At 40.0% G+C, this 24,823-nt stretch overlaps 1 protein-coding gene across 2 annotated transcripts in view; it reads left to right on the top strand.

The window, feature by feature from the left end:
- The window catches only part of UBE2H (ubiquitin conjugating enzyme E2 H), a 107,989-nt gene that overhangs the window by 39,966 nt on the left and 43,200 nt on the right, over window positions 1-24,823 (top strand). For both annotated transcript variants that reach the window (XM_044920271.1, XM_021699428.2), the window contains exons 2-3: window positions 23,431-23,507; window positions 24,109-24,183. In XM_044920271.1, coding sequence (XP_044776206.1) covers window positions 23,431-23,507; window positions 24,109-24,183 — 152 coding nt within the window. The remainder of the gene's footprint in view (window positions 1-23,430; window positions 23,508-24,108; window positions 24,184-24,823) is intronic.

Raw genomic sequence — 24,823 nt, 5'->3', positions numbered from 1 at the left:
TAAGAAATGGTGCTTCAAAACTATGTCATTATCTGCGTTTAGTGCCGTATTCATCCTAGACCCTGTATAGAAATGACACAGTGGTGTGCTGGTGAATGTTGAACAACTGCCCTGGGGGAATTAAGCCTTGATTTGTAGGATTTGCTGATTTCTGAAGTGTAAATACTCCACCACGGCTGGTTTCAGAGTACGGATGTGATGTCACTGAACTTGAAGTTGGGAAGAAATGTATAGAGTCAGCTGGCTTCAGCACACTGCTGAATTAACCTCAACTATCAAATACTCAGAGTTTTTTTTTTAAAGATTTTATTTATTTGTGAGAGAGAGAGTACAAGCAGGGGCAGGGACAGAGGCAGAGGGAGAAGCAGGCTCCCCGCCGAGCAGAGAGTCCGATGCGGGGCTCGATCCCAGGACCCTGGGATCATGACCTGAGCCGAAGGCAGACGCTCAACGACTGAGCCACCCAGGCGCCCCCAAATACTCAGAGTTTTAAAGCCTATATATTTTTTACAGCCTGTATTTTTTAATACTTAGTTTTATCCCTGTCTTTACCTTTGTTCTTTGTTTTTTTATTTTATTTTTATTTTTTTTAAAGATTATTTATTTATTTATTTGACAGAGAAAGACACAGCGAGAGAGGGAACACAAACGGGGAGTGGGAGAGGGAGAAGCAGACTCCCCGCCGAGCAGGGAGCCCGATGCGGGACTCGATCCAGGGACTCCAGGATCATGACCTGAGCCGAAGGCAGTCGCTTAACCAACTGAGCCACCCAGGCGCCCTGTTCTTTGTTTTTTTAAATTGGCCTTACTGAGGGGTGCCTGGGTGGCTCAGTCGTTTGGCGTCTGCCTTCGGCTCAGGTCATGATTTCAGGGTCCTGGGATCGAGCCCCCGGGTCGGGCTCCCTGCTCAGCGGGAAGCCTGCTTCTCCCTCTGCTTCTCCCTCTCTATCTGCTTGTGTTCCCTCTCTCGCTGTGTCTCTCTGTCAAATAAATAAATAAAATCTTTTGTAAAAAAAATAAATAAAATAAATTGGCCTTACTGATGTATGATTTATGTGCAGTAAAATTCAGCAATTTCAAGTGTACAGTTTGATGAGTTTTGACATATGTGTACCCCCACCACAATCATACTACCTCTTCTGCACACTGTTGCCAGATTAATCTTTCCAAAATCTTGCTTTTCCAGAATCTTCCACCACCCACCTGTGCGTAAAACCATCACTGGCTATATACTGTCCGTAAGATTACAAAACTTTGTGGCTTGGCTCTCTCTGGTCTTCTGCGGCCTGCTTCTCTGGCCTTAATTGACTATTGCCTGGCTACATGAATCTCTTATTCCAGAAAGTCTGATCTGCTGGTTCCTGCATCTGTGCCTTTGCTCATATCTCTGTCCTGCTTCCAGTACTCCTGTTAGCTCACATTGCTGCTTATCTTGACTGTTTGGCCTTTCTTTAAAAGTCTGGTTCCCACCCCATTTTCTTATGCAATCCAGTCTTTAGTAATGACTCACTCATTTGACCTATCTTACCGCTATTTTTATTTGCTTATTTATTTAAGACAGAGCAAGCATGCACGTGAGCAGGGGGAAGGGGGAGAAGCAGGCTCCCCGCTGAGCAGGGAGCATGTCTGGATCCTAGGACCCTGAGATCATGACCTGAGCCAAAGGCAGCTTCTTAACCCACTGAGCCACCTAGGCACCTCCATATCCTACCACTATTTGGCACTTAACTTTGCAACTTGTATTGAAATCTCAGGTGTTTTGTGGAGTAGTTTGGCCTTTTCCAGCAAAACTGTCAACTATGGTAGGTTAGGAAATGTGTCACAGTTCAGTTTTAACCCTTGGCATTGCTATAAATAAATAAATAAATAGTTCTTGATGACTAAGTTTTCAACTCCGTAAATCCAAACCCAGTGACACTGTTGGGGAGAATACTACTGTGCCATATCCTAGACCTCTTAGAGGATGAAGGTTTGGCTTGTTCTAGAATATAAGTGTGTAGTTATGTCTCTCAAAACCCATGTTAGTCCTTAAAATACACATTGGAACTTTTGTCTCTGCCTTGGAAATTCATCCAAAGGTGGTTGGTTAGCATCATGGACTTTGAACTCTTGGCAAGATTTAAACATTTTAAAAGTAGGTCCCAAAAGAACATTCTTTGTTCCTTTCAACAAGCTTTATTTCACTTTTTGAAGTACTGGTAAGTAGTCAGGAGGGTGTATCTCATTGATTTCCTTCCTGTCCCAGGAAGCCATATTATGGTATTCTGAAAGAACTTCTGTGTCTTTTTCAGTAACTTTAAGGAAATTGTTTTTGTTTTAAAACTTGTACTTTCTCTGTTAAAAAAAAAAAATTTGCAGATGTATTGTTGAAATCTGACATTGAATCACCACCTAAGAGGTATTTAGAACAATTCTAGATGCCTGTCTCTGTTTCACAGACTACCCTGCAGGTTCCTCTTCTCTGTCCTTTAAATACTGGGTTTGCTCAGGTTCCACAGTTGGTCTTCATCTCTTGTTAGTTGATACACTTTTCTTGGGTGATTTCATCTATTGCCCTAATAGAAGTGTCTCCAAAATTTAAAAATTCCTTATCTTTTGAGTTCCAGTCTTGGATGGCCAAATGGTTACTGGACATATCCACTAAGCTGTATTAGGAGACTGCAGATTTAACATGTCCTAAATAGCACATCTCTTTTAAGTCTTTGTGTCCCTCTGATTGTTCTTGCTCTCTTGCTGAATGGTATTGCCATCCCCAGATAACTCATTTCTAAAATATTAGAATTATCCTTGGCTCAGCCCTCTTCCTTCACCTTCTATATCTGTCAGATCCACCTCAAGTGTTTTTCTTAAATCCTAAACATTTTTCTTCTCTGTTTGAAATCAGGCTAACCTCTTCCTTTGTTGGGAGAGAAACTCCCCACCTCCAAGTATATAACTGGTGAAATAAGGGCAGACCCCCTCCCTGGCCTCAGATTAACCAAGCTCATGAGTCTGAAAGGTGAAATTGGAAAGCCTGTATTTTATGTACGGCATGCACCATTGTGCTGTCTCCTTACAGGCGGACGTCTCAGGCAGCCCATACCATGACTAGACGGTTATCTGAGAAGGAATCAGAACAAAAACAAAGAGATGAATTAAATGTTTAATGGCTTGTCATAATCTGATGATGCCATCTTCTTGTAATGGAGAGATCCCTCGTGACCGGAAAGCTGTTTTAGGAGCAAAAGCTCTTTTCCCCTGCTCAGTTTCTTCAGTGGCCCCTGCCAACCTTTTTCTCTAACTTTTCCTTCAGTGCTTGCCGGGCTGACCCTTTCTGTTGCTACGTTTTTCTTTTACATATATAAGTACATTCAGTTTGGCTTCTTCAGATGGCTCGAACACTTTTCTTCTTGGTTATTATGTGCTGATACTGAGTTGAGCTTTGGGGGTCATCTTTGTGTATTTTATTAGAGATAGGTAGAGCATGAGCAGGGGGGAGAGGGAGAAGCGCCACAGGATGCAGGGCTCAATTCCAGGATCCCCCATCATGACCTGAGCCAAAGGCGGCTGCACAACCCGACCAAGCCCCCCCAGGTACCCCCCTCTGGGTAACTCTTACCATAACACTCACTGTTTGATAATTGTTTGCTTGTCATTTTCCCACTAGAACTTGAGCTGAGGGTGGGTACTCTCTTATTTACAGATCCCGCTGTCTAACGGAGTGCCTGGCACCCATTCACATTATTAATTTTATTTTTCCACATTATTCATGTAGCAGTTATTTGTTGAGCACTCATTGTAATCCAGGCAAAGAACAAGTCAGATAAGGTTCCTGTGCTTTTGGAACTTGAATTTTGTTGGAGGTGAAGGAGGATGTAAACAGACAAAATAGTACTTTTGGTAAGACCTACGTAGAAAGAAACGGATGTAGGTAGAGAATAACTGGGGGTTGGTTGGGGTGTGTGCTTCAGGTGATCAGAAAGGTATCTGAGGAAGTGGCATTTGAGAAACACCGTAAAGGATAAGAGGAAGCAAGTTCTCTGTAGAACAGGGAAGTCAGGGCTAGCCAGAAGAAGTAGCCCATTGCAAAGTCCCTGAGGAAGGTGAGAGCTGCTTGTGTTTCAGGAAATGAAAGACCAGTGTGGCTGGAAAGGCCGAGAGGAAGAACGTGGTATGAATCTGTCTTTGTAATAGTAAATTGTCTCCCTGGCTGATGTGAGGGTTCAGAGTTAGTCAAAAGGCTTAGAACAGTACTCATCCCATTTGAGTGCTAACAGGGGTAGCTGTTAATATTTGTGACTAAAAAGGGTAAGTAGCAATTTAAAAAATTGGAAAGGGACTTCACCAGCATAGAAGTTGGGCAGAATGCCATTTTGGGAACAAGTTATAGGTTAATAATCCCCTCGTTAGTAATTGCTAACATCAGTATAATAAGGATCTAAGCAGGGGTGCCTGGGTGGCTCAGTCGGTTAAGCATCCAACTCTTGATTTTGGTTTGGTTCATGATCTCAGGGTTGTGCAGTTGAGCCCCGCATTGGGCTCCATGCTGGGTGTGGAGCTTGCTTGGGATTCTCTCTGTCCCTCTTCCTCTGCATGCCCCCTTTAAAAAAAAAAATCTAAGCATATTAAAAGTAAAAAGTCACTCATATATATAACTCTTAATGATTTAAGAGATGTGATTTCAGTTTTGTATGTTAGTAACCAAGGCAGACTAGAATGATAGATGTAACCTGTTAAAGCTGCAGATGCGGTTTTTGGAGTATTAATAATAGCGAATATCAGCCTTTCCTTAATCTTGTATTTACTATACTCCTCCTTTATATTGAGAAAAACAAAGGCACACAGAGGTTCAAGTGACCTGCCCAAGACCATACGGCAAGTAAACGATCAAGCTGAGATTCATGTTAATGAGTCTACTCCTCTAACCACTAGAATTCTGAACTCATTTTCTTTTTTTTTTTTTTTTTTTTTTTTTAAAAGATTTTATTTATTTGAGAGAGAGCACATGAGAGGGGGGAGGGTCAGAGGGAGAAGCAGGCTCCCCGCCGAGCAGGGAGCCCGATGCGGGACTCGATCCCGGGACTCCAGGATCATGACCTGAGCCGAAGGCAGTCGCTTAACCAACTGAGCCACCCAGGCGCCCTGAACTCATTTTCTTATAAACTCTGTGTTCTTGGAAAAAAGCTCCCTTCTTTTGAGGTAGGGAAACTTCAAAACCAGGTGATTTTGTGAAACCAAGTGGCAGAGAGGTGGCTGGGCACTATGTTGGTGTCCTGTCAGTCTCCAACATGTGACTCTGCGGTCTGAGATTTCATCGTCTCGAGAGTGGAGATGTTGAATATTTTCTATTTGTTTTAAAGTGATGTTAGTGGATCCTTTTTAACAGAAAAATTCTTAATTACTCTTGGGCACATTGCAGCCAGGGATCAATCCCTTTCTGGCTTCCTTCTGCTAGCATATTCGTGAGTCCCCTTCTTTGCCATCCAGCCAGCATATGCTTAAGGAGTGGAGTGCATGCTACCTGATCAAGCCAAAGAATGAGAAAGGTAAATTTGTGAGGGAAAACATTCAAATACAAATACTCGTCTCGATGTGTTTAAACATGTTGAGACCATTCTATCCGAGTTGAGGGACAGATTAATGATAGATACATTGGTTTCTTGTTTGCTTAGTTTAAGGCAGTGATTATTTCCTTGGGGGAAAAATACTGAAAAGAAAGACTTGGTCATATACTATATGTCTGTATGTCTCAGCAGTGAGTAATATTTACATGGTCATTAGGAGTGTAATCTCTGAATATCAGTTTGATCAACAGTGGCGCAAAACCTATGTTCCATGGATAGGGAGAGGGAATGTGGGGGTAAAGTGAAAATCCTGATATTCCATAATGAGAAAGTCAGTTGATAATATTTGTAACTAGAAAATCAAATAGTATATAAATAGATAATGGAAGGTAAGTACCTTTTTCTATGTTTGAATTATTTCCTTCAAGATCTCTTGTTTTAAGTACTCAGGAGTAAACTGTGGCTTTTAGTAAATTGGAGACTAACATTTCTTAAAATGTTAAATATCTCTTATTGAGATATTCTGTGTAAATCTGTGTAAATCTTTTGTGAGTTTTCATTATTTTGAATGCTTTAATAGCAAAAGTAGTTTGGTATAAGGAGCTATTTAAAATACCAGGTCTACCCAAGAAATAAGAAATTAACCTCACATCCTCTTTGGGGCAGAGGTATAGAAGTGCAAATACTTTACGTATTTAGAGAAGTAGGTAAAATACAAGTCCTGTCATTTAATTAAATGATGCCATGTCAGACTAAACTCTTGCCTTTTTTTCACCGTTTTCTGCCCAGGTTCTGGAGTTAACCTATCTTATAGGTTACGTGAGATTTAATTGGCTAGTCTTGTCTTTGAAATAGCTAACAAAAGGTGCTTCATATCTTAGTGCGGTTTTGTTAATGAATCCCTAAGGTCACCTTCACATGCAGGTGCTGTGTTAGAGAGGCAAGAGGAAGGTCAGTAGAGTGGATCCTTTTCCCTTGGGGGACCCAGCCAGGGCTGCAGTTGAATTGGTGAACAGCAATTTGAGGTGCAGATGGCAATTGCAGTGGTGTTTAAAGATGAACTTTGTTTCACTGTAAAAGCTTTAATACCAGTATTGGTGAGGGTGTGAGGAAAACAAGTTGGCTAATGTAGTGGTGGTTAGAAAGTAACTGAATGCAGTCTTTTTTTTTTTTTTAAAGATTTTTTTTTTTTTTTATTATTCATGAGAGACAGAGCGAGAGAGAAAGGCAGAGGGAGAAGCAGGCTCCCAAGGAGCAGGGAGCCCGATGCGGGACTCGATCTCAGGACCCTGAGATCATGACCTGAGCCGAAGGCAGACGCTTAACCATCTGAGCCACCCAGGCGCCCCTGCAGTCTTTTTGAAGGACATTTATCAGAATATATCCCTTTGACCCAGAAGTTCCACTTCTGGAAATTGCAAACATAAACTTGAAAAAGTATAGCAATAGAGATGTGCTGGAGTGTTCATTGTGACATTGCAGTAGCCGAAAAAAACCTGACAGTGAACTACCAGTTCACTAATGGCTGCTTAAGTTATGGTTCTTTGATATTGTGCAAGCATTAAGGGGTGGGCGCTCAGATCTGTATGTACTGATAAAGATGTCCTCCATGTGTTACTTGGAGAAAGGTGTTTACAGAGCACTTTACACTTGTGTGTATGTGATGATGTGAATGTGTGTATGTATATACATTTCTATATAAAATAAACTGGTGGTATCTGGACAGTGAGACTAGAGGATTAGGGGATGGGAAGGCCGCTTTAGGCCGCACTCACATTTTAAAAGACAATTTAGGAAAGAAGCCTAAAACTCTACTTCACCAGTGGAGGTTATTTAATAGTATTGAACAGTGTTCTCAGAACAGCACTCTGCCCTGAGGTGGTGACACCAGCCAACTTTTGTCTCACTTAGTGGCATCTGAACCTATCAATCCTATTTGACCCCGTGGTACAAACATGAGAGAAGGAAACCTAATAGTTTTGTCACCTTTTCAGTGCCAAATTTTCTTACTATATATACACCCACTGTTGTGTGTGTCTAGGTTTGTTTTCTCTTGTTTTGCTAAAAAAAAAAAACAAACTTTTCCCTCCACATTGTTTAATTATTCAGGAAGCACTCCTTGTGAGAAACTTGATTTTTAATTTCCTTCCTGTACCTCATAACAATACTGCCTTTATTTCTTACTGTTTGTGTACTTAAACCTCAGACTTTTTACTTTAAACTACTAGGCGAGCTTCCCTATCACTATTTATCACTTGCATACTTCTTTCTTTTTTTTTTTTCAGATTTTATTTATTTAATAGAGAGAGACAGCGAGAGAGGTAACAACAAGCAGGGGTAGTGGGAGAGGGAGAAGCAGGCTTCCCGCTGAGCAGGGAGCCCGATGTGGGGCTCGATCCCAGGACCCTGGGATCATGACCTAAGCCGAAGGCAGTCGCTTAACCAACTGAGCCACCCAGGCGCCCATTTGCATACTTCTTAATTGTACCTGACAACCCATTTCTTACTGCATGTTAATCATTTCTGTGGGTCTTGACTGATCAGTCTTGCTAGCATGGGGAGAAAGCGTCCTCTCTCAGTGCTGTCACCTGTTAATTTGATGCTTAAAACAGCTCCGGCCACGCTCGCTATATCACATTGCACACCTAGTGTGCCGTCCCCTTTTCACCTCCCAACTCTTGGCTTTCAAGGGTTTTCTGCTTATCTAATCATTTTGGGGTTATTTTCTTATTATGGTAGGGTGTTTTCTTTAAAAGCACTTTTTTTTTCCCATTTTAATATTTCATTTCTTTTGCTTATTTTCACTATGGACTCTTTTGAAAAAAGCAACATTCCAGTTTCTGTTGAAAGTTGTCATACAAGTTCTTTCATCCTAATTACTCATGAAGATGATAAAGATAGCTTATAATAGCTACTTGAACATATCAAAAAGGGTATTTGCCCACTAACTACCCTTTCATAAAGTTTTTAGCAGAATTTCAATCAAGAAGACACTGCTATTTTCCATATTACATCAGATTACATTTTAATCTCCCCTCTTTTTTTTTTTTTTTTTTTTTAACATTGTTAATCCTTTATTAAACTTCCAACATGGGGAGCCTGGGTGGTTTAGTCGGTTAAGCATGTGTCTTCAGCTCAGGTCATGATCCCAGGATCCTGGGCTCGATCCTGGGGTCGAGCCCCGCTTCTCCCTCTCACTCTGCTGCTCCCCCTGCTTGTGCTTGCTCTCTCTGTCAAATAAATAAGATCTTTAAAAAATAAACTTCCAACACATAATTGCTGCTACCTCTGATAAGTCTTCCAAATGGGTAATAGAAACTCAGGTGAATACATATTCATTTGTTTTGGAATGCAGCATTTTCTGCATTGGTGGACCTTGCTTTAACTTAGCATTCTATCCCATATATGCATCTGTAGTTGTGCTTCATTCAGTATAAAATCATGACAATGATCTTGAACCTGTTACTTAGTCCTTTGCACATGTTGTGCTTTAAGAAGCCTGAGTCTGGGGCGCCTGGGTGGCTCAGTTGGTTAAGCGACTGCCTTCGGCTCAGGTCATGATCCTGGAGTCCCGGGATCGAGTCCCGCATCGGGCTCCCTGCTCGGCAGGGAGTCTGCTTCTCCCTCTGACCCTCCCCCCTCTCATGTGCTCTCTCTCATTCTCTCTCTCAAATAAATAAATAAAAATCTTAAAAAAAAAAAAAAAAGAAGCCTGAGTCTGTGCTGCGCTCTTCCCTTGTTTAATTGTTATGAAATCGAGGTTAAGGTGTTACTAATATTTGGCATCTGCTATGCTAATGAAGATGGAGTGGTAAAGGGAACAGCAGGTTTTGGTGCTTCATGTTCTGGAAAAAACTAGGGAATGAGGAGGTACTTGTGACCAGAGCTTTAGTGCAGTGATTTGTAAGGGCAAACTAATGGTTTGTATGTGCATGTGTGTTCTCTTTTCCCTTTCCTCTGGGTTTACAGGCATTTATATTTGAATTTGAACGAACTTGCTTGCTTTAAGAAATTCTTGAGATTATTGGAGTTATAAAATTACTGTGGGGAATTCTTAGTATCTAGAGACACAAACTCATAATTAGTATGGAGAAGGAAAGGAAAAAGAGTCATGCCCTGGGTTATGGACCTGAATCTCTCCGAGATTTTTTGACTATTTTATAAATAAAAAGAAACAGATAACCACATACCTAAGATCTCCTCTTGCTCATTTTCTGTGATCCATTGTTTTTCACTTTACCGTAATCTTCATCTGTAGAGTGGGTACCACTGCTTGTATTTATTAGTTTTTACACAACACTTCGCAGTTATTAGTAATAATATATGTCACTTGGAGAGTGGCGAAGAAAATATTTCCTTTAAAAATGTTACTGCTGGGGCGCCTGGCTGGCTCAGTCAGCAGAGCATGGGACTCCTGATCTCAGGGTCATGTTGGGCATAGCTTACTTAGAAAGAAAGAAAGAAAAAAAAAAGTCACTGCTTACTGTAAATGATTCACATATGCCTTGATTAGAATGTGGGTAGGGATTATTAAACACTTCACTTAACTGTTTTCATTGAGTGACATTGCAATCTACATGTCAAGTGTTAGGATGAAAACTGGTCTACTGTATTTAAAACAAAGGAAGTAAAGTTTTCAAAGATTATTAAGAGAAGAACATTGGAAGCATGGATACCAAATACACTGCATAGGTATTCCGTAAAGCCATATTAAATTTAGCTTACTGAGGAGCTGCTTCATGATGCACTTTGTCGTGGAACTTTGGATGGCACAGAGAAGAAGCATACAGCCCAGAAGGGGAGATAGGGTCTATTTTAAATAGATGTTTCCATTAGGATTTTGCAGAGGGCCAGTGGACTTATTTGTGTGTTTCTGTATCATTTATGGGGAAATTATATGTTGCCTTTGACTTCAAAGTTCTCAAGTTCAGGTGCAGTTGTCATCCTTAAGGTTGTGATTCATTTGTTTTTCTTCTCCAGCCTACTGTGATTAGGTAGTCTGCCTCTGGAATGACAGGGTTCTTTCTGTTTATTTCTCTGACATGTGGACGGTGGTTTCATCTACCTCCATACTGAGAACAGGAAAACTGGAAGTTGTAATTAGGTAGCAGTATCTTTTAATGTGTCCTACTTCTAAAAATTACGCTCCCCCAAATTTTATTTTTAGAGAGTGGGGAGGGGCAGAGGGAGAGGAATAGACAGAATCTTAAGCGGGCTCCACACCCAGCACAGAGCCCGATGTGGGGCTGGATCTCATGACCCTGAGATCGTGACCTGAGCTGAAGTCAAGAGTCAGACGCTTAACCGACTGAGCCACCCACGTGGGCCCCACCCCCCCAAGTTTAAAAAAAATTTTTTTTCTAGATCATTTGTTTAGATTTTCGTTGTGAACTTGATGTCTCTGGGGTATCTTGTGTCTTGAGAATCTTTTAAGTCTTTATTTTTTCTTTGCAGTTCAAAGCTGTATTCTAAATCTGTAGATTTTAAACTGGATGTTTGATTAGTTCCTTGACAATGAGTGTCACCTTCCATAGAAGCAGAGTGTAGTTGGATATGTACAACCTTCTGATTTAAAAAAAAAAAAAAAAAAAGACGACATGATAGGTATTGGAAATTAAATAAAAGTAAATTATTTTTATTATGAAATTTTCCAACTGTACAATTAATCTCTGTCACTTAAAACTTTGCAATTATCAGGACTTTGCCACACATCTCTTTGTTTCCTCTCTGAAATATTTTAGGGCAAATCCCAGACGTCATTTAACAACTACATAAATCAGTTGGCCCCTCTTAAAAATAAGGACATTTACATAAATAGCCATAATGTCATTATCATGCTTAAGGTTATAAGCAATTCTTTGGGGGTGCCTGGGTGGCTCAGTCGTTAAGTGTCTGCCTTCGGTTTAGGTCATGATCCCAGGGTCCTGGGATTGAGCCCTGCCCCGGGCCGCCGCCTCTGGGCTTCCTCCTGAGCGGGAAGCCTGCTTCTCCCTCTCCCACTCCCCCTGCTTGTGTTCCCTTTCTCACTGTATCACTGGCTCTCTCTGTCAAAAAATAAATAAAATCTTAAAAAAAAAAAAAAAAGCAATTCTTTGGATAGATGATTTGTTTTTAACATAGTGTTTTTTTTACCTCTGAATCAAGCTATAACATCTTGAAAAGCTTTTTTTTTTTTTTAGATTTTTATTTTTATTTTTATTTTTTTAAAAGATTTTATTTGTCTGGGAGAGAATGAGAGAGAGCACGAGAGGGAGGAGGGTCAGAGGGAGAAGCAGACTCCCTGCAGGGAGCCCGATGTGGGACTCGATCCCAGGATTCCAGGATCATGACCTGAGCCAAAGGCATTCACTTATCCATCTGAGCCATCCAGTCTCCCCTTTTTTAAAGATTTTTAAAGATTTTATTTATTTACTTGACGGAGAGACTGAGAGCACACACAGGGGGGAGTGGCAGAGAGAGGGAGAAGCAGGCTCCCCACTGAATAGGGAGTCCGTTGTGGGGCTCTATCCCAGGACCCTGGGACCATGACCTGAGCTGAAGGCCAATGCTTAACCGACTGAGCCACCCAGGCACCCCTTAAGATTATTTTTAAGTAATTTCTACAGCCAGTTTGGGGCTCAGACTTAACCCTGAGATCGAGTCACATGCTCTGACTGAGCCAGCAGCCACCCCTAAAATTAAGCTTTTGATTAACCTTTCATGAGTTATTGAAGACTAATTAAACGTAACATACTGTTAATTTATATACATGGATTTGTACATTTTTAGTTAAAAGTAAATGCACAGTTGCCATAAAATAGCAAAGCAGTGAAGCTTATTAAAGAGCTATTTATGTTTAATTGATCATCTTCTAAATATTTTGAGGTGCTTAACTGGAATATGAACTTAAATTTTCTGTTTGACTGTTTTTTTTGGTCTCAAAATGGCATCATTTTTCCATATTTCCCATCGCTTTTCTCTATTTTTTTCTGCAACTGGGTCATCTCTGACTATTGGACTTTCTAAGTCTGCTTTATAAAATATTTTGTTGGGGGTGGAGTGGGGCTTAGATTTCCTATATATCTTTCTGATATACTTTTTCTAAAATTATTTGAAAAAATTATTTTCTGTGACTTATGACTTAATTTTTCTTTTGAATTTTTTACTTTATTATTTGAGAATCTGGTAGCAGAATAATGCATCGGGGAGAAGAGCAAAGTTGTGATGATTTTCCCATTTAAAAAAAATTTACTTAGATCTTGCCAGTGTTTACTTTTATTTATAACCTGGAAGCTTTAAATGAAAACACTTTAGGGGAAAAAGATCTCTTCTGGGCTAGTGTGATTTATAGCCTGTTAGGTGGTAATGAACATGCTTGCTGTTTAACCTTATTCTTCCCTGTTTAAATTTTTAAAACTTTACATGCTACCTAAGAAAATAATAACACATGCTACCTTTTATCTCTTGGATAATGAGTCTTTAAGTGTTCAGTATATTGGACAATACACAGTTATTTTGAAAAGGTCATTTTTATTTTATTTTTTTATTTCTATTTTTTTTAAAGATTTTATTATTTGACAGAGAGACAGAGAGAGCAGGAACACAAGCAGGGGGAGCGGGAGAGGGAGAAGCAGGCCTCCCGCCAAGCAGGGAGCCCGATGCGGGGCTCGATCCCAGGACCCCGGGATCACGACCTGAGCCGAAGGCGGATGCCCAATGACTGAGCCCCCCAGGCACCCCTGAAAAGACCATTTTTAAATAAGTGGTACCTCCATCACTCAGGTTATTGGCAGCTATAGCCAACTAATTTAGTTGTAAAACTGCGAACAGCTAAAAAGAAAAAAGTTTTATTTATTGGAGAATGTCTTTTTTAGAATGTATTTTTTTTAATTAATGAACTTCAGTTACCTGATTTTTATAACCTACCACGGATAACATTTTTAAAGATTTTATTTATTTATTAGAGAGCAGGGAGAGGGGCAGAGGGAGAGAATCCCCAAGCAGACTCCCCACTGAGTGTGGAGTCCCATGCAGGGCTCGACCCCACAACCCATGAGATCGTGACCTGAGCTGAAACCCAAGAGTTGGACGCTTAACCAACTGAGCCCCCCCACAGATAACATTTTAAAGGATGGTAGAGCAGTGACAGCTCTCAAATCTAGCTTAAAAAAAACTAGGGGCGCCTAGGTGGCTCAGTGGGTTGGGCGACTGCCTTCGGCTCAGATCATGATCTCCAGGGTCCTGGGATCAAGCCCCGCATCGGGCTCCCCGCTCGGCGGGAGGCCTGCTTCTCCCTCTCCCACTCCCCCTGCTTGTGTTCCCTCTCTGTCCCCTTCGCTGTCTCTGTCAATTAAATAAATAAATAAAATCTTTAAAAACAAAAAAAACAAATGGGGTGCCTGGCTGTCTCAGTCAACGGAGCATGGGACTCTTGATCTTGGGGTCATGAGTTCGAGCCCCATGTTAGGTGTAGAGATTATTTTAAAAATAATAATAATAAAAAACAACAACAACTAGGAAAAGAACCTGCCAGTGCCTTCAGCATACAGTATGGAAAGTTTTATTTCAGAAAATAAGTGTAGGCCTTGTTAGTTCCTCATGGCATCATTTTGTGGTTCTGTACAGCTACCATTATTCATAATAATAACACTAAGAAAGGTTTTTTTGGAGGGGGAGTCTCAAGAATGTAGAAGAAAATTTTTTAGATATTAAAAAAATTGTTGCTTAAGTCAATTTTAGTCCTGTGGAAACTAGTCAGTTTTGTATTTTTTTTTACATTAAAAATATTGAATTCCTGTTGTGTCCGATGCTGGGCCAGGTACCTTTCTTTGTTGGTGTTTCATCTTCAGCATCTGTGGGAATGAGGTGGTAATCCTTCCTCGGTCCCCTCCCCCCTCCTTTTTAGAGATTGGGAAACAAGCTGAGAGTTAAGTGATTTACAAGGTGACTCCTTTTAAATCACCAGTTTTCCAGCTACTTGTATTATATCGCCACTTGATTTATCCATTTATACTTTACATGTTTTTGTGTTCAAAGCCAAACTTAGCATCTTCCATAAAAAACTTGTTCCTTCTGTCCTGTGTTCCTCTTTGCTGTTAATAGTATCACCTTCCCTGTCTGACAAGGCTAAAACTATATTTAGATCTCAGACTGGGTTTCAGGCCATGCCTGTCTTGCAACTTCATTCATGTGTTCATTTAATGTGGTGTTAATTGAGTGCCTACTATGTGCCAGGTACTCTTCTAGGCTCCAGGAACGCAACAGTGAACAAACCTGACAATCCTTGCCCTTAGGAAGCTTGCACTGTAGTAGCAGGAGGCAAGTGATAAAGTAAAATACATAGTATATTAGTTGGTGACAGTGTAGCAGTATGTGGTTGTAAGTGGAAGTAGGCTGGTCCCAGAAGGCTTCACTGAGAGACGTTGGAGCACGTGTGCTCTGTTTGCGTTTAGAAATTAGGATATTGGCTTAGAAATCTAGTTTTTTGATCTCTCATGAAAATGAGGTATTCTAGCAACACTGGAGCTGGAGTTTTCTACTAGCTGTGCTGTATCTAGTCAGTTGCAAAGCCTGTGAAGTCTCTAATCTCTCCCATCATTCCCATGGCTGTTACCTTAGTTGAGGCCTTGAACGTTTCGTTTCGTTTCTTTTTTTTAAGATTTTATTTATTTTTCAGCGCGCGTGCGAGAGAGAGAGAGAGCGCGCACAAGCAGGAGTGGCAGGTAGAGGGAGAAGCAGGCTCCCAACTGAGCGGGGAGCCTGATGCAGGACTCAATCCCAGGACCCAGGGATCATGACCCAAGCTGAAAGCAGGCGCTTAACCTACTGAACCACCCAGGCGTCCTTTGGCCTTGAACATTTCTTTTCTGCTCTTTTGCTTTAACTGTTCAGTCACACCTTCAGCTGGTCGTATACACCATGGCTCAAGTTATATTTGTGTAAAGCCCAGTTGTATATGCTGTGCCTAAAAATAACCAACTAGCTCTCTGTTCACCAGATAAAATCCATGCTTTGGGGCAGTTGGTAATCTGGTCTTGGCCTACTTTCTAACACTCCCTGTGGTCCACTCATCAAAATAAAAATGTAGTGGTCTTCATTTTGTGGACATATCCCATGCTTTTCTGGTTTTGTTGTAAATGCCTCTCCCACCTCCACATATCCAAATCCTACGCTGGTTTTTTTTTTTTTTTTTTTTAAGATTTTTTTTGAGAGAGAGAACAAGCATGATCAGAGAGAGGGAGAAGCAGACTCCCCACTGAGCAGGTAGCTGGATGCGGGGCTCGATCCCAGGAATCTGAGATCATGACCTGAGCCAAAGGTAGACACTTAACTGACTGAGCCACCCAGGCACCCCTCCCCTGCTGTTCTTAAGGCCTGTGTAAATCCATCTCTCTTTACCCACAGACTGAAAGAAATCTATTCCTACTCTAAATCCTAGTAGCAAACTGTTTTTGCATTTACTCTTTAATGTACAGATGTCATGTTCCCTTGCTCAACTTTAAGCTTCTTAGAGGCAGGCATTTAAGAGTAGTGTTTGTTTGCCTTATGGCTCTTGTGTGGGGGAGGTTTGTAGAAAACCAACTATTAATAAAGACTGTGATCTTTCGTGGATTTAATAGATGCTAAAACTATATTCTCTGTAGCTCAGCTTAATATTAATAGATTTCTGTCACTTCATGTGGAAAACTTAAAATATTTTGTGGGGGGATATAGGTAATAAAATTGCTTGAGTTTAGGAGATATGACACCTGTATATTGTTTTGTTGATTGCTCTTGACATTGTATTATTGACACCCAGATTGAGATAAATGATAAAAATATGCTCTTACTTATTTCATCACTAGTAGAAGGCTTTTTCCTTCCCTCTTACTGCTTTGCATCCTTTTCCCCATCTTATTTTCTCGGTAGCTTTTATTTCTGCTGTTTTCATTATTTTTTGTCTTTTGTGTAACGGTCTTCCCCTCTACTAATATAAAGAATACAAACCTTTCAAAACCTTATTTATTTATTTATTTTTTAAAAGATTTTGACAGAGAGACAGCGAGAGAGGGAACACAAGCAGGGGGAGTGGGAGAGGGGAGAAGCAGGCTTCCTGCCAAGCAGGGAGCCTGATACGGGGCTTGATCCCAGGACCCTGGGATCATGACCTGAGCCGAAGGCAGACGCTTAACGACTGAGCCACCCAGGTGCCCCAAAACCTTTTTTTTTTTTTTTAATTTAAACTTTCATCTCACTCAGGAGCCTCTGTTATTGTACATGACCATTTTTCTTTACAGATGTACTTTTGTTTAAATTACAATTATTGGGGCACCTGGCTGGCTTAGTCGGTAGTGTGCGCAACTCTTTTTTTTTAAGATATTTATTTATTTATTTGACAGAGAGCACAAGTAGGCAGACCGGCAGGCAGAGGGAAAGGGAAAAGCAGGCTCTCCGCTGAGCAGGGAGCCTGACGCAGGGCTTGATCCCAGGACCCTGGGATCACGACTCGAGCCAAAGGCAGCTGCCCAACCAACTGAGCCACCCAGGTGCCCCAGAGTGTGCAACTCTTGATCTTGGGGTGGTGAGTTAGAGTCCCATGTTGAGTGTATTATTTTGCCCAGAGGCTATTTGTTATAGATATACAAAAGCCATGCTCATCTTCTTTCAGGGTGGTTGGATTTTTCTTAGTTATCCTTTCGAATCCAATTTGACTCATTTAGAATGTCACTTGTTGATTTGTTGTCTTGGCAGAGTATTCTTCTCTTTCAATAAAAGTCTTTGTTCTCTTACATACTGAATCACTTGCTTTTTTTTTCTTCCTCAGACTAAGTACTGGACCTCAGGAAAAAAAATGTTGGATCATTTTATAAGTTTTTATTTTTTTTTAAATTTTATTCATTTGTTTGAGAGAGTGTACGAGTCAGGGGAAAGTACAGAGGCAGAGGGAGAAGCAGAGGGGCACCTGGGTGGCTCCAGTTAATTGTCTGCCTTCGGCTCAGGTCATGATCCCAGGGTCCTGGGATCGAGCCCAGCATTGGGCTCCCTGCTCAGTGGGGAGTCTGCTCTCTGCTCCTCTTCCCCTCTCCCACTCGTGCTCTCTCTCAAATAAATAAATAAATCTTTAAAAAAAAAACCAAAACAAAACAGCTGTGGGGTGCCTGGGTGGCTCGCTCAGTTGGGTGTCTGACTCTTGGTTTCAGCTCAGGTCATGATCTCATGGGTTGTGCGGTCGAGCCTTATGTGGGGCTCCACACTCAGTGGGGAGTCTGCTTGAGTTTCTCTCCCTCTGCCCCTCCCCACATGTGTGTGCGCTCTCTCTCTCTAAATAAACCTATAAAAAAGAAAGCTATAGCAGTTTAGTTCTGCACTGTTAATGCTTGTTGAATGCTAAAGTTCCAATAACTGACTACATTCTTAATTTTTTTTTTTTTTTTAAGAACTTTTCCTATGGAAAATTTCAAATGTAAAAGAACAATGTGATGTGATGACCCCCCCCCACCAGGCACCCATCATTCAGATTCAGTAATTCCCACCTCAAAGATCACACCATTTCTTCTTCTTTTTTTTTAAGATTTTTATTTATTTGAGAGAGACACAGCGAGAGAGGGAACACAAGCAGGGGGAGTGGGAGAGGGAGAAGCAGGCTCTCCGCAGAGCAGGGAGCTCAATGCGGGGCTCGATCCCAGGACCCTGGGATCGTGACCTGAGCCGAAGGCAGACACTTAACGACTAAGCCACCCAGGCGCCCCCACACCATTTCTTCTATATCTCTTTTAACCCCTCCCACACTGGTTTATTTTGAGGCAAATTCTAGACATCATATAGTTTAATTAGTAAATATTTCAATGTATGTCTCTAAAGGAGAAGGATTCCTTATAAACGTAACCCCAAAAGTATTATTTTTGTGATATTTTGCACATTAATGGGTTTATAGACATGCCGCGTTTTTATCAAGAATACTAGGTAGTAAATAAAGGTTGGCAAGTTTCTTCAACGTTTGTAGTATGATTCATCTCAAGGAGAGTTGGAAACAGACTGGTCTGAACATATATAGAGAAAGCCACGCGAATTGCTTCTCCCTTCTGCACAGAAGTGCATTCTTCACGCCCAGTCCCTTACTTCCATGGACACAGCTCAGGGAGGCCACCCTTCATTTATTTTATAAGCTCATTATCAGTGAACTTAGGAAACAATGCTGTCTGATTCCTAGGTCTTTGACCTGTTAACGTCAATCCTGTGGCACAGGCTTTTAGCCCTTGGCTCCCTTTCTGGAAAATTCCAGAACTATATAAAAATCATTTCTAAAATCCCGATAGACACGTTTTGCCAAGAATGTCAGTTATCTCTTGACAGTTTGGCATTAACCTTTAAATATTAGATTGTGTAATCATAATGCCACTCAGGGAAAATAAGGTGGTGGGTGGCTGGCATTTTAAAAATGAAATGAACTTGGGCTCTTGGGAATGTTAATCATTATTCTACTGAAAATGCTGATAGTCCTTAATAGTGAAATGCTAAAAAGGTAAAAAGCAGTATTTTGGGAATAACTTCGCTCACAGGTGAGTAAAATGTGGTTTTATGGGTTTATTTAACATATGTTTACCAGAACAGTATCTGAAGGATATTTTCTGTGTCCAAGCTTTGAAACTGAGAAAGTAATCAAGACACCTTCTAGTGAGTTCCCGCCAGTCTACTAGCCTGACCAGCACTTCTCAGAAATAGATCATTATTTTTGTCATTGTAACCTGCCTTCTCATTTGCCTTCCTTCCTCATTTGCCCTTGACTTTGCAGCAGAGAGGAGAAAGAAACTCGTGGCCTCTACCATAAATACACATGGTAACAACAGTCAAGTAATTTTATATTTTTTGTGGGCAAGTCATTCATTCGTGGTGATGAAATGGCTTATTTTTAATGCAGTGTTTTTCTTTCAACTAAACTTAAATTCTTTTTTTCCATCTGATTTAGTTGTCTGTACCATTCTAAGGCAGCATAAATTTAGCACAGCTTCTTCATTTTACCAACTTGGTAGGAGTTTTAAAGGTTTCATTCAGTTTACTTTTAGTTTTTCATACGAAACGGGCTATAAGAACTCTTTAACTTATAGTATAATGTGTAATTGAAGACAGACCCAGTATATCTGACAGGAGGGTTGTACCAGGGATCGTGGGAAAGGGGAGGTTTGGAGCATTGACTTCTAATCTCATTTGAACATGACTGTTGGGAAAGGAGAATTTTCTTTGGAAAGTAGATAAAAGCATGGACTAACTCTCAAATCACAAAATGGAAGAAACCCAGATTTATTGCATCCATGTAAAGGATAGAAATATCTTCAGTTTTCTGGAAAAGATATCCATGTGGATAACTCATAATTTTAAATGATTAATTAAGAGTAATTGCTATCCATCAATGCTATTCATAGCGAATTAGTTCTCACTAATGGGGAATGCTGCTTCTACAGAATTTTAGATTATAAAATGAGTTTATGACTTCTTTTTATTAAACTCTTTGAATCCTCTTCCTTACACTCTCCTTTCATTATCCTTGTGAATTTATTTGGTTTTGTCTAGTGACTGGGGTGTCTACCTGTGTTACTTTATTCAGTTGCCTGCTTCTGGATACCTCAAGTTGAGCAGAAACGTACATTAGAGGAGCTCTGGGTGCGGAGAGGGCACCAGAAAACACTAGCAGACGTGGTGGCAGCCTGTTTTATAAAATGGCTTATAACCCATTTAATCAGTTCCTTTTGATAAATACTTAATTTTCATTTTTAAATTTCACCTATTCCAGTAAACATATTTGCACATTTCAGATACACTTTGTCTTTTTTGTTAAACAAGAGCATGTATGTGAAAAGTCCACAAATCTTTGTAGCTCAGTGATTAAATGGAACAGTAAATGTTTAATCAGCACCTAGAAGTCCCCCTCCAACCGCTTCGCAATGATCACAGTCCCCACTAGGGTAACTCCTATCCTAATTTCTAACACCATTGATTCATTTAGCCTGTTTGAAATGTGTATAGATGGAATCATATCATGTGTGCTCTTTGGTACCTGGTTTCTTTCACTATAATAGCTGCGAGACTCATACACCTAAGTGTTGCAATTCAGTTTTTATTGCTGTGCAATATTCTGTAGGGTGACAGCCATAGTTTATCCTTTTCATTGGTGATGAGCCTTTGGGTTGTAACCTAAGTTTTGGGTATTATAAATAGTGCTATGAGCATTCTTAAACCTGTGTTTTGGTGATCATAGCTATGCCTATCTAGTGGGAGGAGTGCTCTTGGGCATAGGGTATGCATGTGTGTAGCTTTCCACACCAGCACTTTTCCAAAGTGGTTGAAACTGTATCACACTCCCACCAGCAGTGGCTAGTTATCTTTTTTAAAAATAACTTCATAAAAGTGAAATTTGAATAAAAGAATAAATTTATTTTGAGTTTTGGAACACAGTGCTAAATTTATCCTCAGGAATAGGAATTTATACTCCACTGAACACTAGGTTTTCATCAGCTCTTTCATCTTTATCAATTTTTAGTGAACAATGTCTTATTTTTAAACTAATGAGTTAAACTTCAGCTTAATTTTGTTCATTTCGTTTTGTTGGCTGTTCTGGTCTTTTCTTTGTCAAGGTGTTTCTAATTTTTCTTTTTTCTTTCTTTTTTTCCAAGGAGGGGAGGAGCAGAGCAGGGAGAGAAAAGGGGTGGGGGGGGAGAGATTCTTAAGCAGGCTCCCTGCCCAGGGGGGAGCCCGACTTGGGGCTCCATCTCACAACCCTGAGTTCATGACCTGAGCTGAAATCAAGAGTCAGACACTTAACTGACTGAGCCACCCAGGTGCCCCTTTAATTTTTCTTACTGCTTTGTAATAACCTTTTATGTTTTAATTCACATTCTTTGGGCATATGCTATAATTTTCTTCGTAGTTTGTTTTAATTTTGTCTTTTACAGTGTAAAAGTGTTAAATGTGTGTGTGTGCTTGTATCTGCTCATCTTTTCCTCTCTGGTTTCTGGCTTTGGTATCACTCTTAGGAAAGGCTTTTCACCCCAGGATTATTTTTTAAAGTCTGTTTTCTTCACGGGCTTTATTATTTATATTTAATTTTGTTCATTGTAACTAGATTTAACTTCTAACTCAAGGTGCTTTTTTTGTTTTTTGTTTTTTGTTTTAAAGCAAATTTTAACCTGTTGTACTTTTATTTATTTCATTAGCATTAGCTTTGGAATATTTTGCTGGGTGTTAGAGGGTGACCGGTCAAGAAGAATTTAGTATACCATGCATGTATGTGTCATTTGACCAAGTGAAAAAATGAAGCCTATTTTCCAGCATGGATACTATTTGAGTCCTTTCATTGTGTGTGCTATTAAAACAGTTTTCATTTAGAAAAGAATGAGATCAGATTAGCATAGACTAAATTGTCTTAATTAAGTATCTCTAGCAGAGATTGTTCAAGGCTTTTTTTTTTTTTTTAAGATTTTATTTATTCATTTGAGACAGAGAGAGAACATGAGCAGGGGGAGAGGCAGAGGGAGAAGCAGGTTCCCTGCTGAGCCAGGAGCCTGATGGTGGGGCTCAATCCCAGGACCCTGGGATCACGACCTGAGCCGAAGGCAGATGCTCAACCATCTGAGTCACCCAGGTGTCCCTGTGCAAGGCTTTTGAGTAAGGACTTTGCCAAAAGTACACCCAGCCCCTCTGTTCTGTGGCCTGTAAGAGGATAGGAGAGCCAAATATGTAATTTCATATCTTTAAAAATATTATTTTTCTCTATGTAAGAGAACATCTTAAAATTTCTTTGGCTTCTTTGTTTTTGGTATAATAGTACTTGTAGTTAAAATGAGATTTGCACTGCTGATGGAGAAAGGTGAGACCAGTTTATCATATCTGGTTGTTTGGGGTTTACTTGTTTAATTTCATTGTGAGATTTGATGGCCCCCCAAAGCCCAGCACCTAAAATTCCTGGGTTATTCGTTTAGACCACAAAGAAGAAATCTAAAACAGGTACGTATTAGACCAGTAGCCCTCTTCTCTACTGGTTTGGCTTTTAGAGTTGAATCTTAGTAGTTAAACATGTAAGAGTCTCAGGGACGGATAAGAGTCTCAGGGACGGATAAGTTTCTGAGGAAGAGAACACACAAGTGTGTGATTAGAGCACCAGAACATGCCAGAAACTAGAGGCCAGTCTAAGTAGGGAGAGAGGTTTGGAAGGGAGGGAAAGAGAGGTGAAAATAAAGACTACAGACAAGATTGATTGATTGATTGGTTTTGCTGCTCTTTTGCATTTAACGGTACCTGTAGCAAGGTGGTATCACTAATTATTTGATTATTCTCTAAGCCAGGGGGAAAACACGTGGGGACTTGGCTTAAGTAAATCCATAATTTTAGGAGCATAGTATTTCTAATTTAGGAGAATCAGTGTTTTGCTAAGTTTTTGAATTTGACTAAGGGGAATAATGGAGTTTATGTTAAAGGTTCACTAGGGGTAGATTGGGGAGGAGAGACTACAGAGGGGAGAAAAAACAGTGCCTATTTTTGACTTACAAAATGCAGTTTACATGTTTTACATACTTAACCCATTTAATCCTCACAGAAATCCTATGAAGTGGTGTTTCCTGATGGACAAAGATAACAAAGGCTTGGGGAGTGAGCTTACATTATTATGTTGTGTAGGCTCACAAACCCAATAATACATTTTGCTGCTTGCTGAGTCCTGGGATTTGAACACCAGTCTCTGATTCTAAAGCTCATTCACATTCTTTTCAAAAGAGTGTATATTCCCTTCTAAATGACCAGAATGACTATGTATATTTCATATTTTATCAGTTTCATATCAAATGTTGGTAACACTTTACATAGCATATCTTGGGGATATCATCTTTAGTTCTTCCAGGTAATATAGAGCCTGTGTACTTTCCTTTACCTTCCACCTTAGCATTGAGAGTAAGCATGAGGTTACGATCCTGGGAGGACTCAATGAATTTGTAGTGAAGTTTTATGGACCACAAGGAAGTAAGTACACGTTCATATGTGTTCTTCTTTTTCAGTTTCTTTTTTTCTTTACTCATTAATAGGTAATGAGAATATCAGTGGAGGTATGTGTAGTAATTGAACGGTAAATTTCATGGAACTCTAGAACCAGTAAGGAAATCTTGCTCTTACCATAATTACTTCATATGCTTTTTCTCTTTTACCTCTGTGTGACAGTATTAAACACAAATTGTGAGTACTGTTTTTTTCTTTTTTGTTAATGAGTGGCAACATGGATGGTTTTGGGGAAATTTTTTTTGTTTTTGGTGGGTGGGTCAACGGGGCAGATTGAAATAGGAGGCTGTTACTTACCAACTAATTGAGTAGTGTTTAATACTTAAAAAAATCAGTTAAACATAGGGGAGAAATGAATCTTTGCTTATTTTCGAACTCTACATCTTTTAAAGGAAAGTACTTTAATCTGAACATAGAATACCTACTGATTATGAGGTCCCTGACTCTGAAGGAATTAATTTGCAAGGTTTTCAAAAGATATTAGGATTTAATAATTCATTTACGCTCGGGTTTATGTTTTAATGTGGAGGCACAGTTCTAATGTTTAACATTTTTACTTTTATTTCAGCACCATACGAAGGTGGAGTATGGAAAGTTAGAGTGGATCTTCCTGATAAATACCCTTTCAAATCTCCATCTATAGGTATGTAACTACTCAGTTTCTCTCATTAGTTTTGAAAGCAAAGAGAAAAGGAAAAAAAAAAAATCCTACATTTTGTGGGAGATAATTCCAGAAATGGTTACTTAACCAAAGCCTAAAAAGGAAAAACTCAGTTAATTAATCAGTGACTTTTTGTAGGACTTCACAGTGTGACAGATGATGAAATATACCCTTTGCATGATTGTAATGATTATAACTAGATTTTCCTGTCAGGGTCAGATTAAACGATCTTGGGGCCCACTGTCTATTCAGGCTAAGCAGTAAAATAATAAACATATCATAAATCTCATTTTAATTTCTAGATTGTTGGAATTAATGTTACATAGTGTTTATTCTAATTCTGTCATTTAAAAATCCTCTCTAGATCCTCCTTTGCTTTTGTTCACTTCAACTGTGGGTACCTAGCAGTGAAATCACCCTTTTCCGCTCTTTCTACTCCTCATCCTTTTAGCCCCCTGAACAGCTGAAGAAAGTAGAGTAGGAGCCTCAGTGGGATTGTATAAAGAGGTACTTTTTTTTTCTCCTTCATCTTCTCTCTGCCCTAATTGGCAATATTATTAACCCATCACCCCCATTAAGGCACTTAGTGACAGTTCAGGCGTTTCAGCATCAGATGCTATAG

Source organism: Neomonachus schauinslandi, chromosome 12 (assembly GCF_002201575.2).
Source record: "Neomonachus schauinslandi chromosome 12, ASM220157v2, whole genome shotgun sequence".
Lineage (NCBI taxonomy): Eukaryota > Metazoa > Chordata > Mammalia > Carnivora > Phocidae > Neomonachus > Neomonachus schauinslandi.
The sequence above is the reverse complement of the archived record's forward strand: the minus strand, read 5'-3'. Positions and strand labels throughout refer to the sequence as shown.